Genomic DNA, 17,262 nt, shown 5'->3' with positions numbered 1-17,262 from the left:
AACCAGGGTCAAGGCTGACAATGAATGATGTGCTTCAGAGTCGGCTACACCCAGGCAGTGCCGGACACGTTAACTCCCAATAAATCCTTTTGAAGTTTTGAAAGTTTGACTTGAGACTCATGATTTAATTGGGGCAACTGCCGGAATCCTGACACATGCATTCTCTTTACTATAAATTTCACGCAAGATCCCCAATAAGAATATTAAATCCTCTGTTAGAGAGAAATTTTCCCTGAAGGTGAAATTCCAGCAGGTATCTGAAAACTCAGAAGACAAAATCTTCCCTCCCGGGGACCGACCCCAGATTGGATCCTGCAACTTTTATCCTGGGACGTGTAGATTCACTTTCATTCATGAGGAATATTCCGATCAGTGCTTACCTCTTTAATAGCAATAAACACGGCTCCCAAAATAACCATGGCTTGTCCCGCCAACTGCAGCCAATTCAGTTCTCCGATCAGCGCCAGAGGGTATGGGGGAGGCTAGAGACGAAAAAGAAAATCAGAAAAAAAATCAGAATTAGAGGCAGTCCTCACCTTACAAACATTCATTCTGTGTGACTTCCTAACAGTGAGGGCAATTAATCAGTGGAACAGCTTGCCACCAGAAGTTGTGGGTGCTTCATCACTGGAGGTTTTTAAGAAGAGACTGGACAATCGCTTGTCTGAAATGGTATAGGGAACCTTTTGGACCTCAGGGAACACCAAACTCATAATTTAAAATCCTGCAGACCAGAGACCCTGGGAAAATCCCCCAAAAAGTCTGCAGGAAAATTCCCCACCCTATTTTCCTACCTATTGATCGTTCTTTATTTGGGATCGCAGGATACCATCTCCAGCCCTGTTCTCAGAGTGAGAGAGAGAGAGAGAGGGAGGGAGGGAGAGGGAGAGAGAGAGAGACTTTTGATTTCATGCAAGGAAAGCAGCAGAAGCAGCAGAAGTCTTTCTTTCTCTCCCCCAAACTCTGCCAGAAATGAGTCTTTGTGAGACTTGTTGCACCGGCGGAGCCTCTTGGAGCAGGAGGCCTTGCAGGGTCCCAAAGACTCATTTCTGGCGGAGTTTGGGGGAGAGAAAGAGAGACTTTTGCTGCTTTCCTTGTATGTAGCCAAAAGCAGAAGAAGAAAGAAAGAAGCGGAGAGAAGCAACCTGGTGGCCAGGCCAGGCGTGTGGGGCAAGTGGGGCAAGTTCCCCCACCTTCCTCCCTTTCCCTCCTCCCCTCACTACCTCATGTTGTTCCTAATGCAAGCAACGCAAGCCTTGTGTTCCCGTGGGCCATGAGGGCGGCGCAGCCTCGTGTTCCCGCGCAGCCTGGATTAATTGCTTTGGGGGTGACATTTCTCTGCGGACTACCAAAATTTTCTCGCGGACCACCAGTGGTCCCCAGCCCACTGGTTGGCCACCACTGGTATCAGATCTCCTGCTTGAGCAGGGGGTTGGACTAGAAGACCTCCAAGGTCCCTTCCAGCTCTATTCTGATTCTGGCTACCTCTATTTATAATCCTTGCCGCATCCCGAGGTTACGTGATTTGCCCTTTGCAGCTTCCCCAGCCAGCTTCCAACCGACAAAGTCAGTGGAGGACACCAGATTCGCTTAACAATGCCGTGATTCACTTAACAATGGCAGCAATGCACTCAGCGACCATGCCAGGCAAGAGGTCATAAAAGCAGGCGCAACTCACTCAACAACCCACCTCGCTCAGCCATGGGAATTCTGCTCCCAGTTGCGGTCGTACATTCTAGGACAGGGGTGTCCAACCTTGGCTGAGGAATTCTGGGAGTTGAAGTCCACAAGTCTTAAAGTTGCCAAGGTTGGACACCCCTGTTCTAGGACTACCTATAGATGGGAGTTTATGAAAGATGGCTCCCCCGGGGATCCACCTGCCCAGAATACCTGCTTCGTGTGAGGCCTGTAGTAGGAGATCAACGTCAAGATGAGGTTGTAGATGAAGTACAGGCAGCAGGAGAGGAAGAAGAGGTGCCGGGCGAATCTTTTCCACTTCATCCGGAGTAAGGAATGAAGCGGTTCCAGAGCCAGCATTTCGTGACGATTCTGTTTTGTGGAGGGGTGGAAATGGATTAAAAAGGGAGAGAGATCATCTATCTCTTCAGCTGTTCTGACCCATGCCCTTTTCCAACAAATCAAACACAATTCAAAAGGAACAGAAACCTTATAATGCTTTTACAAAATAATTACAAAATAATTAGCGGTGATAAGCACAAGCCTTGCCAAACTGTGCCAGACTTGCCAAAAGATAAGAGACAAGAAATAATTTGCAATACAAGAATCTTCAAATACAAACTCAGGATACTGGAATGTCCACGAGGCAGGAGTTTCAAAACGTCTTTGCCTTCTGCAAAGAATGTTTGTTTCACAGCTGGCTTTTATCTTCTTGAAGGAGGGGCCATTACCTTGCAGCCTTACTCCCGAGTCGCCCATGCTGTTGTAGCTGCTCTTTCCTGCGAGCAATCCTGCGCTCACATACAGTTAGCACAGGCTCCTCGGGAACCTCCTCATCGCTGCTGCCAGCCCCCACAATCTCTGAAGGCAGCAGTCCACTCCCTAATGGTCCTGGCCCCTCATCTGAGTCCTCGCTCTCCTCCGCCATCCACACCTGCTGTCGGCTAACCACAACATCAGGTTAATCCAGGCAAAATAATCAGTTCGGGCGAACCGATACCCTAATTTTATCATTTTTAATTACCGGTTCGGTGAACCGGTAAATCCCACCCGGGGTTATGTGATCCCCTTTTGAGACCTTCTGACGAGCAAAGTCAAGGGGGGGGGACCTGATTCGCTTAATGACCATATGACAAACTTAACAACTGCAGTGATTCCCTTAACGAGCACGGCAAAGAAAGGTGGCAAAATGAGCCAAAAGGCACTTCACAATTCTTGCTTAACAACCGTGACACTAGTTCAACAACTACAGCAATTCACTGAACAAATGTGGCAAGAATAGTCGTAAAATGGGGCAAAATTCACTTAGCAACTGTCTCGCGTAGCAACAGAAATTCTGGGCTTAATTGTGGTTGTAAGTTGAGGATGATCTGTATTTTTATATATTTCCATCTATTTCTACACATTATTTCTCCTGTATTCCCATTATTGTCTCCAGTTCTTTATTCTGGTCTCCTGTTAAATTTTTAGACATTAATTTCGTTTTTCCCCTATTAATTTTAAATCCTGCGACTTCTCCAAATCGTTCTAGTTCTTCTAATAAGATATGTCCTTTTTCTATGGGCTCCTCCAGAAAAAAACCCAAATCGTCAGCGAAGGCTTGTACTTTATACTCTTCTGATTTAATCCTCAGTCCTCTAATTCTCGAATTTTGCCTAATATACGTCAAAAGAGATTCTAGGGAATATGAAAAGCAGAGGAGAGAGAGGGCAACCCTGTCTTACCCCTTTTTCTATTTTTATCGGGCCAGTTTGTTCCCCATTTATTAGAATATTTGCCTGTTGGGTGTGGTAAATTGTAGTGACGACGTTTTCGAATCTAGTGCCGAGGTTCATCTTGTATATTTTTTGAATTAAAAATGCCAATTTAAATTGTCGAATGCTTTTTCAGCGTCCAAAAACATAAATGCAAATTGTTTTTCCGGATGGGCTTCATAGAATTCTGAAATGTCGCCATAGGAACAAAGAAGAAAGACCCGTCCAAACTCAAGGGAAAGACAACTTACAACAAGAAAGAGTAAACATCCCCATATCAACCACAAGAAGAGAGTCGTATAATTACGAGACAAAAAGCGAGGCAGACTTAAGTAAATGGAGGAAGGAAGGAAAATCCTTTCCATCAATATAAACGGCCTAAATTCAAGAGCTAAAAGGAAGAGGATTCTAACCAAACTAATAAAACAAAACGTTGATATAATTTGCATACAAGAAACACACATTAGGAAAAGTGAGGAGAAATTTCTAGATTGTCCAAAACTGGGAAAATTATTTACAGCACCAGCAGATAAGCACAAAAGAAAGGTATTGCAATATATATGAGAGATGATTTAAAAGCGGAATTAATCTGGGCGGACCCTGAAGGAAGAACTCTGGTGGTACAAACTTCAATTAATGGCATTACATTTTTACTGGTAGTAATCTATGCCCCAAATGATGATCAAGGTAAATTTTTCAAACATCTCCACCAAAAATAATAGATTTCGAAAAAGGCAATATTTGTCTGATTGGCGATTTTAACTCTATTGCTGACTACCGGAAGGATCATAGTAACATGAGTAAGAATAAAAAAGGAAAAAGAGAATTTTCAAGCCATGTAAGGATATGATGAATGAACTGAATCTGGTAGATATCTGGAGAAAACTAAACCCCAAAAAGAACAGTTTACTTATTACTCTAACCACACAAAATTTGGACAAGAATAGATATGGCTTGGATAAATGGTGAATTAATTAATGAAATCAAAGATAGCGAAATCTTACCAAACTACTGGGCTGACCACAACCCAATTCAAATAACCTGGAGAGGTAGAAGAAAACCAAAGAGAAGATGGACTCTTAATACTCACTTAATAAAAGAAGAAGAATATACTAATAAAAGTGAAAGAAGAACTGAAATTCTTCTTAAAGGAAAATAATAATGAACTAACTTCAAACAAAATATATGGGACACAATGAAGGCATTTATAAGAGGAATAACAATCTCTTACAACGCTATGAGAAATAAAAGAAAGTATGCCCAACAAAGTAACTTACAACAAGAAATTAAGGATTTAGAAACCCAACTACAAAAGAACCCCAAAAATCAAAGAATACAGAATCAGTTAATAACAACTAAACATAAACTAAATTTACTGGAACAAGAAAAATTGGAGATTAGTCTGAAAATGACCAAACAAATTTATTTTGAGCATGCAAACAAGCCAGGGAGATGGCTAGCCCACAAACTTAAAAAAACGAAAGAAAAAGAACAATACACCAATTAATAGACGAGAGGGGCAATTTGCAAGAGGAGATAGAGAAGAAAAAGAGATCACTTTCAAATACTTTGGGAAATTATACAAAAAGAAAGAAGTCTGTGAGGACAAAATAATGAAATACCTAGAGGAAGCGAACGATAAAGCAATTGGAGAGGAAGAGATAGAATTATTAAACAAAAATATAACATGGTCCGAACTGAAGTCAGCAATAGAGAAGCAAAGTAACAATAAAGCGCCAGGACCGGATGGGATACCTGTAGAACTTTACAAAACAATCATAGAACAAATTGGACCACTGATGCTGGAAGTATTCAATGAGGTACTCCTAGTAGCCAAGATGCCGGACTCGTGGAGGGGAGCCTTAATTTCGCTGATCCCGAAGGAGGACCTAGATCATAGACGTATTAATAATTATAGACCAATCTCGCTCCTGAATGCAGATTACAAACTATTCTCTTCTATAATAGCCAATAGACTAAAACAGGTTTTAAACACACATATCCCTGAAGATCAAAATGGATTTCTCCCATTTCGACAAATTAATAATAATCTACACATTATTTCTATCTATTTCGGTTTATATTTATTTCCATTATTTATATATATATATTTCTATTTATTTCCATTATTTTAATATTTCTGTTATTTTTATATATTTCTACATATTATTTCTATATTTCTAATATTACTATCTATTTCTATTTATTTCCATTATTTTTATATATTTTCTATTTATTTCCATTATTTATATATTTGTTATTTCTATATACTTCTACTTCTACATTTCTATATTTCTAATATTACTATATACTTATATTTCTATTTAATTCCATTATTTTTATATATATCTCTATTTATTTCCATTATTTTTATATATATATTTCTATTTATTTCCATTACTTTATATATTTCTATTATTTTTATATATTTCTACATATTATTTCTATATTTCTATTACTACTATATATTTCTATTTCTATTTATTTCTACTATTTTTATATATTTCTATTATATATATATTTCTATTTCTATTTCTTTTTGTGTTTTTAAGCCTGACTCCCCATCAGGGGCAAAATTCATTTAACAACTGTTTGGTTTAGCATAAAAAAAAATTTAAGCTTCAATTGTCATTATAAGTCAAGGACTGCTGAAAATAATTGCACTTCCTGTCCAAACAGACATTTTATTCAGCAAGTGGCACAATTTATGCTAGAAATTAAGAAACGTGGGGCCCTGAAGGCATCTCAAATGAATGAGAACATCAAGAGTGACACTGAATTTTTTAGCCTGTCCACCCTGGTAAATAAACCAGAATTAAACTAAGGTTTACGGGAGATGTGAAGCTTCAAGACTGATGCTGCATCTGTTGTCTTACGGATTTGAACCCCTCCCTTCTGATGCCTCTGGGATGTTTCCAAGATTTTTGGAAGCCTGCAAGGAAGGCCTGGGTTGGTTTTGATTCTGTCTCTACTACCAGCTGGTTCAAAAGCCACAACAACATTTTTTTAAAGAGGTCTTCACCCCAGGAATACAACTTGTCAAGCCACGACAGCTGGGCTGCCAACTGAATATGATGAATGCAGCATTAAAAGATATCTATAAAATTCCTGAATACAAATGCCAAATATATACATATATATAGGTCCCACTCGCCATCTTCAGGCTGGTGCTTTTGGCTTCGTGCTTGTGGGAGCAAAGCGTGATCGGAGCTGCTGTCTCTCTATAAAGACTGGTGGGGAGGTGCTAGCTCTGTTGTAAGCGGGCTGGTTGTCTGTGTTGTTATTTCTTGATTGGTTGATGGAGTTGATGTTTGCAGATTAGTTGGCTTTTTCGTAAGAACCTGTGTGGCTGAGGTACTGGCTATGTGTCTATCAGCCTCCTGTGTTGTAACGACCTGGGTAATGGGCTGTGTGATGACCTTCTGAGTTCTATTGTTTTGACATCCTGGGTCTTGTGCTGTAATCTCTTGGGTCATTGGTTGTGATATATATGTTTTCTTAAGTTTTCGCGGGTACTTACATGCATGGTATTCAGCTTTGTTCGGGTATTTTCCCACGTCATTGTAGTTGTGCTTTTAAAGTTGTAGCAATGTTTCGGCAGAATCTCATCTGCCATCATCAGGCTTCTGTATAGTGTTCATCTGTGAGTCAGACTTTCACAGCCATTTCAGTTTTAAATTTGGGGCAGCCTACTGCTGTGCCAGAATGGTTTTTTCTTCATCCTGATTGGTTGGGAGTCTTGGTCTGTGTTTATTGGTCTTGGAGTTTGCTGTGTTCTGCTTGATTGGTGTTTCTAATATCTTCTGTCTGTTTTGTGGCTCTTTTTGTGTCTTGATTGGCTGGCAACATTGTGTTCCAGTATTGGAGGCCTTTAGTGAAGCTTGACTCTGAGTAAATGGACGGCTATCATTTGTTAGGAAGCTAGGTTTCATCTGGGTGCCTGGTTGGCATGTGTTTGAGCTGGAGGTATCAGGGGGATCTGTTTGTGCCCAGGTGTTTGCCTGGCTAGTGGTGTGGAGATTTTTTGTTGGTGAGTGCAGGCTTCCAAATGATTGACAGTCTGGTGGAATCATCTCTTCTATTCATGCTTTCTGGTCTTTTTCAATCTCTATGGCTTCTCTGATGATTCTGTGGCTGGGGTTTTCTATAGTGGCTAGGGTTTTGGTGCCATTGAAGTTGACTCAACTTCAATCTGAGAAGCACAGAGCTGAAGACACAAGCCTGAAGATGATGAATGAGACTTCATCAAAGCTGAATACATATATATATATATATAAATATATATATATATATACACACACACACACACACACCCACACACACACACACACACACACAGTATTTATGTATATAAAAGTTATATATATATATATAACTTTGGGCATTTGTATTCAGGAAATTCAGTTCAAAATAGTGACAGGGGCAGGACGGGTGGAAAGACCTTATGCATCTTTGAGGGAGGCCAGGTCAGGAAACAGACCCACAATAAACAAACAAACACACACACACACACACACAAGGTAAAAGTTCCCCTTGCACATGCGTGCTAGTCGTTTCCGGCTCTAGGGGGCGGTGCTCATCTCCGTTTCAAAGCAAGCACTATCCGAAGACGTCTCCGTGGTCATACGGCCAGCATGACTAAACACCGAAGGCGCACGGAACGCCGTTTCCATTCCCACCGGGTTGGGATTCAAAAATCCCAGCGACCAGTTCGCTGCCCGGTTGCTGGGTGGGTGGGGCCATGGTAGGTGGGGGGGCTACCGGAATTTCTGTTTCCGGCTTCAGATGGGTCTCCAGAGCTCAGGGGAGGCCGTTTTCACTCTCCCAAGGGCCCAGAGGCCTCTCCCGGGCATCTGGGAGGCTGAAAACAGCCTCCCCCAATCTCTGGAGGCCCACTGGAAGCCAGAAACAGGCCCATTTCTGGACTTCCAGAAGGCCCGTTTCTCCCTCCTCCCAGAGCCTCTGCACGGATCCTGCACTTACTTCCATTGAAAATGGGATGCTTGGAGAGGGGAGGGGAGGGGCGGGGCCAACTAGTTGGTTGAAATATCAGTTCGGCGAACCAGCTGTAACTTTAACATCCGGTTCACCCGAACCGGTCTGAACCGGGTAGAATCCCACCCCCAGCTTCCCATCAAAATGGCTCCTATTTTTCTACTTGCATTTTTTTTTTTTACATGCTTTCAAACTGCTAGGTTGGCAGAAGCTGGGACAAGGAACGGGGGCTCACTCCGTTACGCGGCGCTAGGGATTCGAACTGCCGAACTGCCGACCTTTCTGATCGACAAGCTTTGCGCCTTAGCACTTGAGCCATTGCATCCCTACATCCATACATAAAACCAGTTAGTCCTCGACTTATAAGAGTTTGTTCAGTAACTGTTAGAAGTTGCGACAGCACTGGAAAAAGTGATTTATGGCCGTTTTCACACGTATGACCATTGCAGCATCCCCGTGGTCACATGATCAAAATTCAGACAACTGACTCATGTTTATGACGGTCACAGTGTCCCGGGGTTTTGAGATCCCCTTTTGCGACCTTCTGACAAGTAAAGTCAATGGGTAAGCCTGATTCACTTAACAACCCTGTTCCTAACTTAACAACTGCAGTGATTCGCTTAACAACTGTGGCAACCAAGGTTGTAAAATGGGGCAGACTCACTCAACACATTTCTCACTTAGCAAGCCGGATTCACTTAATGGCCTTATGATTCCCTTAATACCTGCAGTGATTCGCTTAAAAGGGTTGTAAAATTGTGTGGATCATGTGGGAGCAATGGAAATTTTGAGTTCAATGTTGGTTGTAAGTCGAGGACTACCTGTAAATCTCTTGATTAAAGGCCGCTGGCCGAGACCTGATTTAATAATTCCCTTTGTTCCTGAGCCATGTTCTCTTTGCTGGAAACAAGATCAGATCTCCAGCTCTTGTGTGATATTTGTGTGGATTCTATTTGTGAGATGCTGACATATGGACTGGCTGGGAACCCTGACCTGGATCTCAGGACTTGGGACTGTTTTTTGATTATTGTTCCATGTGCATCTATTATATAACCATTTATGTCAACCTCTTTCAGACAGCCTGTTTTGCATTCGTTGTCTGTGGCAATTCCCCATTTCTGGGAGGTGAAGTTCACACATCTGAAATCTGCTAAGATCGAGAAACACTGGCTCAGGCTTTTAACAGGGGTTTCCTGAAATTCAATCCTTACACACCTCCCCCAAATGTGAAAATGTACCAAACAGGAGCGTGATAAAGTTTGAAAAGTGCTGTAAGTATCCATTTCAATCCTTATAGCCCCTAATGAAAAGATAGATACAGAGAGAAAATGTGTGTGTGTGTGTGTGTGTGTGTGGAGAGAGAGAGAGAGGAGAGGGAGAGAGAGAAGAGAGAAAGAGAGAGAGAGAGAAAGGGAGAAAAGGAGAGAGGAAGGGAAAGGAGAGAGAGGAAGAAAAGACAAAGAGAAAGAGAGGAAAGAGAGAGAGAAACAGAGAGAGAGAGAAAGAGAGAAACAGAGAGAGAGACAGAAAGAAAGAAAGAAAGAAAGAAAGAAAGAAAGAAAGAAAGAAAGAAAGAAAGAAAGAAAGAAAGAAAGAAAGAAAGAAAGAAAGAAAGAAAGAAAGACCTTGAAAAACGGAAGCACAGTTACTTTGAGAACACTCTGATCCAAGGACTTACCCCAATATTTGCATTATAGACAATGATATCCAGTAATGAGTTTTCTGAAGTGGTGTCCAATTCTGTGAGGTCATAAAGAGAGGACTGGACGGGGCCATAAGCCCAGTCGGTGAACTTCCTGGAAAGGCTACGGATGGGTTTTTCCTTGATTTCTCTGCTGAGAATGTACTTCAGAATCTAAAACGATCCAAGTCAAGAAAAGGACAAGTTAAGAGTCCAGACTGCATAAAGACAAGGAAGGGAGGGTTCAATATCTTTAAGCAGGGGTGGGATTCTACCAGTTCACACCTATTCGCTAGAACTGGTTGTTAACATTCTAAGCAGTTCGGAGAACTGGTTGTTAGAAGAAATTACTGGACTAATCCTGTAAGGAAGGCAGGAAGGAAACATTCTGGTGTTGCTTACAGAAACTGCCTCTCCGTTAACCCTTATTCCATTCTTGGCAGGACTAGACTTCCTGTTTCAGGAACGTCTCTGGAGTTATTTTTCCCTCCTTTGCTGGTACTTTGCTTGTGTGGAGGGACCATTCAAAGTTACAATGGCACTGAAAAAAGTGACATGACCATTTTTCACACTTACGACTATTGCAGCATCCCCACAGTCATGAGAGGCCAGGCGAGGAGATGCGTGCCTCAATGTGAGTGATATTGAGTTGGCCATGCCCAGCCAATAACATGACCACTGAGCCACACCCACCACCTAAGCCACGCCCACAGAACCGGTTGTTAAAAAAATTGAATCTCACCCCTGACTTTAAGCCATGTGGACTTCAACTCCCAGAATTGCCCAGCCAATTTTCTTTAAAATAAGTGGACTTCAACTCCCAGAATTCCCCAGCCAGTATGCTTTAAGATGAGTGGGCTTTAACTCCCACCATTCCCAAGCCAGAGTGCTTTAAGCGGGGTGGATTTCAACTCCTGGAATTGCCCAGCTAGCCTTATACGCAGATGAATAGTCAAAATCCAGTCCAGAGTTCCAAAATCCAGATCAGGGTTGTCAGCCTGTCCAGATTCAATATTTTCTCAAGCAGAATCCTTGCTGCCTGGAAAATTCTGGAAGTCCATATAGCTTAAAATTGCTGAGGTTAACAAACACTGTTTTAGGGTTACACATAGGCACTAAGAAAAATAAAATGGGGTTTCCTGGATATGAACTCTGCTCAAAAATTTGAGCCCTCTTCTCTGAAGAAAACAGAGGTTCAAGTTAAGGGCAGGATGTTCTCATGGAAGGGGTCAAAAGAGTCAAGATGGAGCCACAATGATGCAATGAAAGCTCTGGACAGCATCTTGATTTTTTAAAAATATCTCCTACTTAATGTATAATACAGTTAGTCCTCAACTTACAACCGTTCATTTAGCACATTTCAAAGTTATAATAGCACAGAAAAAAATGACCAGTCCTCACACTTATAACTGACATAGCAACCCTGTGGTCATGTGATCAAAATTTTGGCACTTGGCAACCAGTGTGCATTGACATCCCTGATTTTTATGACCATTTTGCCATGGTTGTTAAGCAAATCACTGCAGTTGTGAAGAGAATCACACAGTCGTTAAGTGAATCCAGCCATCTGGAAAGGTCACAAATGGTGATCCTATGGCCCCGGGATGCTGCCACCTATCGTAAATGTGAACCAGTTGCCAAGTGCCCAAATTTTGACCACGCAACCACGGAGATGCTGCGACCGTCGTAAACGTGAGGACTGGTCGTAAGTCCCTTTTTTTCACCGATGTGGTAACTTCAAAAAGTTACTAAACAAATGGTCGTAAGTCAAGGACTACTTTTATGTACAGGTAGTCCTCGAGTTACGACTACCATGGAGTCCAAAATGTATGTTGCCCCATTTTACGACCTTTCTGGCTGCGATTGTTAAGTGAATCATAGCCTTTGTTAAGTTAGTAACCCGGTCGCAAAAGGGGATCACGTGACCTTGGAACACAGCAACTGTCATAAGTATGAGTCAGTTGCCAAGCATCTGAATTTTGCTCACATGATCCTGGATTCCAGCGATCGCCCTAATTAAATCATGAGCCTTGAGCCAAACTTCAAAAAGCTTCAAAGAATTCATTAGGAGCAAACATGTTGGCATGACCTGGATGTAGCCGATTCTGAGACACATAATTCACTATCACCCTTGACCCTGGTTTCCCCTTCACCTGTTCTGATCCAAACCTTGTTCCAAGGAAACAACCATGAAACAGAGGTAACTTTTCATGATTCTTTACGAATTCCGTTCCTTCCCGATTAAAAGGCTATTTCAAACTAATTGTCTCTGGTAAGAATGAGCCTTGCCAAGGTGGTGCAAGGCTGCCAAGAACACTAGATAAAGTTGCCAAGAAATAGTCCAAACACCAACCAAGAGAGTCCGAATGTCCGCAAGGCTTGAGTGCAAAAACTTCTTTGCTTCCTGCAAAGAACTCCGGTTTCTCAGCTGGCTTTTATCTCTTTTATCTCTTGCAGCCTTACTCCCGAGTCACCCATGCTGCTGAAGCTGCTCTTTCCTTCGAGCAGCCTCGTGCACATGCACACTGGGCACAGGCTCCTCGGGCTCCTCTTCCTCACTGCTGCCAGCCGCCACAAGTGCCCCTCCGAAGGCAACACTCCACTCCCTGATGATCCTGTCCCCATCCCTGCATCCCACGCAGGCCCCTCATCTGAGTCCTCGCTCTCCGAGACCTCCGCCGTCTGCACCTGCTGCTGGCGAACCACAACATCACCCCTCTGGGTATATCATAATGTCAACTAAAAAAAAATACTCCTTTGGTCTTTTTAGTTGCCAGCAGAAAGGGAGTGGGGGAAGCAGTGCATTCCTTAAATGCCTCAGATAATCGCCCAAAGCTGTTGGCCCGCAAGATTATTACTGCAGAGCATGATTGATGACTCTTGGCTAGGGATGTGTCCCATTGGAGAATATACATCCAGGGGGTGGAGGGGAAGACCAAGGTCAAGGGGGGAATGAATGGTGTATTTTAGTGTCGGCTGCACCCAGGTAATGCCAACACGGCCACTCCTAATAAATCAATTTTTTTTAACTCTGAGAGATGCGACCAGAGACTTATGATTTGAATGGGGTTGGATTTGTTGGAGCCCTGACACATAATTCATATTGTCCAATGAAACACGTTGTGATGACCCGGGGCGTGACACAAAAATAACCAAGGCACAAAAATAGAAGGAAGTTCCTTTAATGCCTCCAACTTGGCCCCAGTGTCCAACTATCCTTGGCTGGAAATCAAACTCTTAAAGAAAACAGTTTACAGAAGGAGTAAATGCAGTCCGCACCCAAAGTAAAGTTAATTCGAAATTTAAAAAAACCCAACACAAACCGCACTGAAGGAATTACTACTGACAGGCAAGGATGATTAATGGCAGACTTCTACCAGATAACGCAGCAACCACAGTTGGGAGGAAGCCAAAACAGTGATAAGGTCCGACAAGAATAATGCACGCGTTGCTTCCAACAACTTTTGCCATGCGCAGTTTGTCCTTTTAACCAGTCCTCCCAGCTGCAGCCCATTTAAGGGGATCAGGGCCCCTTCCTCCCCCTTAGACCATGCCACTCGTGTTTCTCCCTTATCCACTCCTCCCTGCGTGCCCTAGGATGAAAGGGGATGGGCCTGAGTTTTCCTCTGAATGCCCAGCCAGACTGTGCCCTTCCCCAGTTTCCTCCGCAACCACCGGAGCCACACTCCCACTCCCTGTCAGCTGTTCCATCTCCTTCTCCCCTTTCTGTTGGCAACTATAAAACGGCCATAGAAAATGTTTTATGAGTTGACACCTGGGGCTGGTGCAGAGGTTGTTAAGTGTGAAAAACGGCAACTTCCAGCAACTTTTGCCATGCGCAGTTTGTTCTTTTAACCAGTCCTCCCAGCTGCAGCCCATTTAAGGGGATCAGGGCCCCTTCCTCCCCCTTAGACCATGCCACTCGCGTTTCTCCCTTATCCACTCCTCCCTGTGTGCCCTAGGATGAAAAGGGGATGGGCCTGAGTTTTCCTCTGACTGCCCAGCCGACCTGTGCCCTTCCCCAGTTTCCTCCGCAACCACCGGAGCCACACTCCCACTCCCTGTCAGCTGTTCCATCTCCTTCTCCCCTTTCTGTTGGCAACTATAAAACGGGCATAGAAAATGTTTTATGAGTTGACACCTGGGGCTGGTGCAGAGGTTGTTAAGTGTGAAAAACGGCCGTTAAGTCACTTTTTTCAGTGCCGTTGTAACGGTCACTAACTGAACTGTCATAAGTCGAGGATTACCCCGTAGTTTGGCCTACCTCTAACTTCCCTGTTTTGGCTGCCAGCTGCAGAGGCGTTAAACCGTCTTTATTCTTCATTGTCTCCAAATCCCGGCTTCTGCTTTTCAAGAGGATGGCGTCGTACATCCGCCGGACAAAGTCGTTTTGGGTCTTAAAGTCTTCCGCCACGGTCACCAAGGCATGGAGGATATTGTTCCCGCGGGCATCCTGAGACATGATGTCCGTCTTGCTGTTCTCCATCAAGAGCTGGACGATGTCTGGCTGGTTGGTGCAGGCGGCTAACGCCAGAGGAGTCTCGCCTGCAATATAATTTTCATTTTTTTTTGTTCAGGTCCATGAAAGCTCAAAAACTTCAAAAATCTCACAAGATTTAAAGGAACACGGATACAAGTTTAATTAAAATAATATGGATGGATGGATGGATGGATTGGTAGGTGGATAGATCGGTGGATGGATGGGGATGGATGGATGGATGAATGGATGGATGGATGGATACATAGATAAATAGATATAGACAGACAGACAAGACAGACAGGCAGGCAGATAGATACATGAATATAATAGAATTTAGAATAGAATAGAATAGAATAGAATAGAATAGAATAGAATAGAATAGAATAGAATAGAATAGAATAAATAAACAGAGTTGGAAGGGACCTTGGAGGTCTTCTAGTCCAACCCCCTGCCTAGGCAGGAAACCCTACACCATTTCAGACAAAGGGTTATCCAACATCTTTTTGAAAAACTTCCAGTGTTGGAGCATTCACAACTTCTGGGGGCAAGTTGTTCATTCATTCATTCATTCATTCATTCATACATACATACATTCATTCATTCATACATACATACATACATACATACATTCATTCATACATACATACATACATACATACATACATACATACATACATACATAAACAATAGATAGAGAGACAGAGAGTCGACAGATGGATAGAAAGATATAGATAGATGATGTAGATAGACAGGCAGACAGACAAACAGGCAGGCAGGCAGGCAGATACAAAAAAAGGAGATAGGGTAGGATGGTTAGATAAGGTAGATAGACAGATAGAGAAAGAAAGAGAAAGAAAGATAGAAATAGACAGACAGATAGGAGATAGGTAAGGATGGATACATAGAAAGGGAGACAGAGGGGCAGAGAGACAGAGATAAGGATGGGTGGATGGATTTGTAGATAGTAGATAAGGATTGATAAAAAATGGAAAGAGAAAGAAAGAAAGAAAGAAAGAAAGAAAGAAAGAAAGAAAGAAAGAAAGAAAGAAAGAAAGAAAGAAAGAAAGAAAGAAAGAAAGAAAGAAAGGAAGGAATAAAACTAAAAAGGGAGAGAGAGAGAGAGAGAAATAGGCACATAGATAAATAAACAGAGTGGCAGAATTTGGAATGCAACAGACATCATCAGATCGTAGTTTGACAGCAGTTTGAAAAATGATGTGGTAATTTGCCTTAAGAAAAAGTTTGGGAGCTTTGCATGGTATCCGAATGCACAAGTATTTTTCTGTCAAGCAAGGAATAAAATAATTATGAAGCCAACAATCACACATTTATTTCACCAGACAGAAAAACTAAGATTGATCAGCGATTGCTAAAAATAATATTTTCTTTGTCATGTTTCATTTGTAACCACACCTTGATCAATAACATAAACTATCATGATTAAATCTTGATTTATTATTTAAGATGGGTTACCGGTATTATTATGCATTTATTAAGGAGTGGAACAAAAACAACAAAGGGAACATAACAAATTGGAATTCAGTACAATTCCCGTCCCAGGAAACAAATCTTTATATTAAAGGAAGATGGGCAGTTAATAAACACAAAATAGAAACAAAAAACAAAAAATAACATCATGGCTATACACAACTTTTAAAACCACACACTGGAGTTTGGAGGACCACAAAAACGACTGTCACAATTTAGGATAATTGCGAGGCTAAATTAGCATTGCATGTCAAGGATGTAACTTTTGGTCATTGCTGTCCGGACGTTGCCATATTATGTGATTTATATTATTTATTCATATCCCGCCTTTATTATTTTTACAAATAACACAAGGTGGCAAATGTATCCAACACATATTCCTCCTCTGATTTTCCCCACAACAACAACCCCTGTGAGGTAGGTTGGACTGAGAGAGAGGGTCAGGCTCAAAGTTGAGTTCTAGTCCTGCTTTAGGTATGAAAACTGGCTGGGCCAATCACCGGGAGACTGTGAGTTCTAGTCCTGCCTTAGGCATGAAAGCCAGCTGGGTAACTTGGGGCCAATCACCAGGAGATTGTGAGTTCTAGTCTCCCCTTAGCCATGAAGACAAGCTGGGTGACTTTGGGACAATCACTAGGAGACTGTGAGTTCTAGTCCTGCCTTAGCCATGAAAGCCAGCTGGGTGACTTTGGGCCAATCACCAGGAGATGGTGAGTTCTAGTCCCACTTTAGCCATGAAAGCCAGCTGGGTGACTTTGTGTTAGTTGACCACTCTGGCTCGACCTGTTGAACAGCTTCTTTTCACCATACTCCGCTTCTGTCAGACCCTTACCAAAATAAAACCCTTCATGTTTGCGTTTGGGATTAAAGAACACGCCCTGGGCATGGGCGTTGACGTCCGCGCCTTTCTCGATCAGGGTCTGAGTGATGTCGTACTGACGCCTCTCGATGGCAATGTTTAGAGCTGTTTGTCCTGGGATGGAGGAACAAATCCAGAATCATCATCTTGGTTTGTAAGTTTCCATATTAAAAATATATATAATAATAATAATAGTAATAGTAGTAATAATAATAGTAATAATAATGATGATGATGATGATAATAGTAATAGTAGTAGTAATAGTAGTAATAATAGTAATAGTAGTAATAGTAATAGTAGTAATAGTAATAGTAGTAATAATAATAGT

At 42.3% G+C, this 17,262-nt stretch overlaps 1 protein-coding gene across 1 annotated transcript in view; it reads right to left on the bottom strand.

Annotated features, from left to right (window-relative positions):
* The window catches only part of TRPV3 (transient receptor potential cation channel subfamily V member 3), a 55,843-nt gene that overhangs the window by 16,190 nt on the left and 22,391 nt on the right, over positions 1 to 17,262 (bottom strand). The window contains exons 7-11 of the mRNA XM_087971051.1: positions 16,908 to 17,048; positions 14,372 to 14,652; positions 10,105 to 10,281; positions 1,891 to 2,049; positions 381 to 482 (exon numbers count right to left, since the gene is read on the bottom strand). Coding sequence (XP_087827177.1) covers positions 381 to 482; positions 1,891 to 2,049; positions 10,105 to 10,281; positions 14,372 to 14,652; positions 16,908 to 17,048 — 860 coding nt within the window. The remainder of the gene's footprint in view (positions 1 to 380; positions 483 to 1,890; positions 2,050 to 10,104; positions 10,282 to 14,371; positions 14,653 to 16,907; positions 17,049 to 17,262) is intronic.

This window comes from Notechis scutatus, chromosome 1, assembly GCF_049901735.1.
Source record: "Notechis scutatus isolate UNSWTSFEM ecotype Mainland chromosome 1, rNotScu1.2, whole genome shotgun sequence".
Taxonomy (NCBI): domain Eukaryota; kingdom Metazoa; phylum Chordata; class Lepidosauria; order Squamata; family Elapidae; genus Notechis; species Notechis scutatus.
This window is presented reverse-complemented; position numbering and strand designations above follow the sequence as displayed.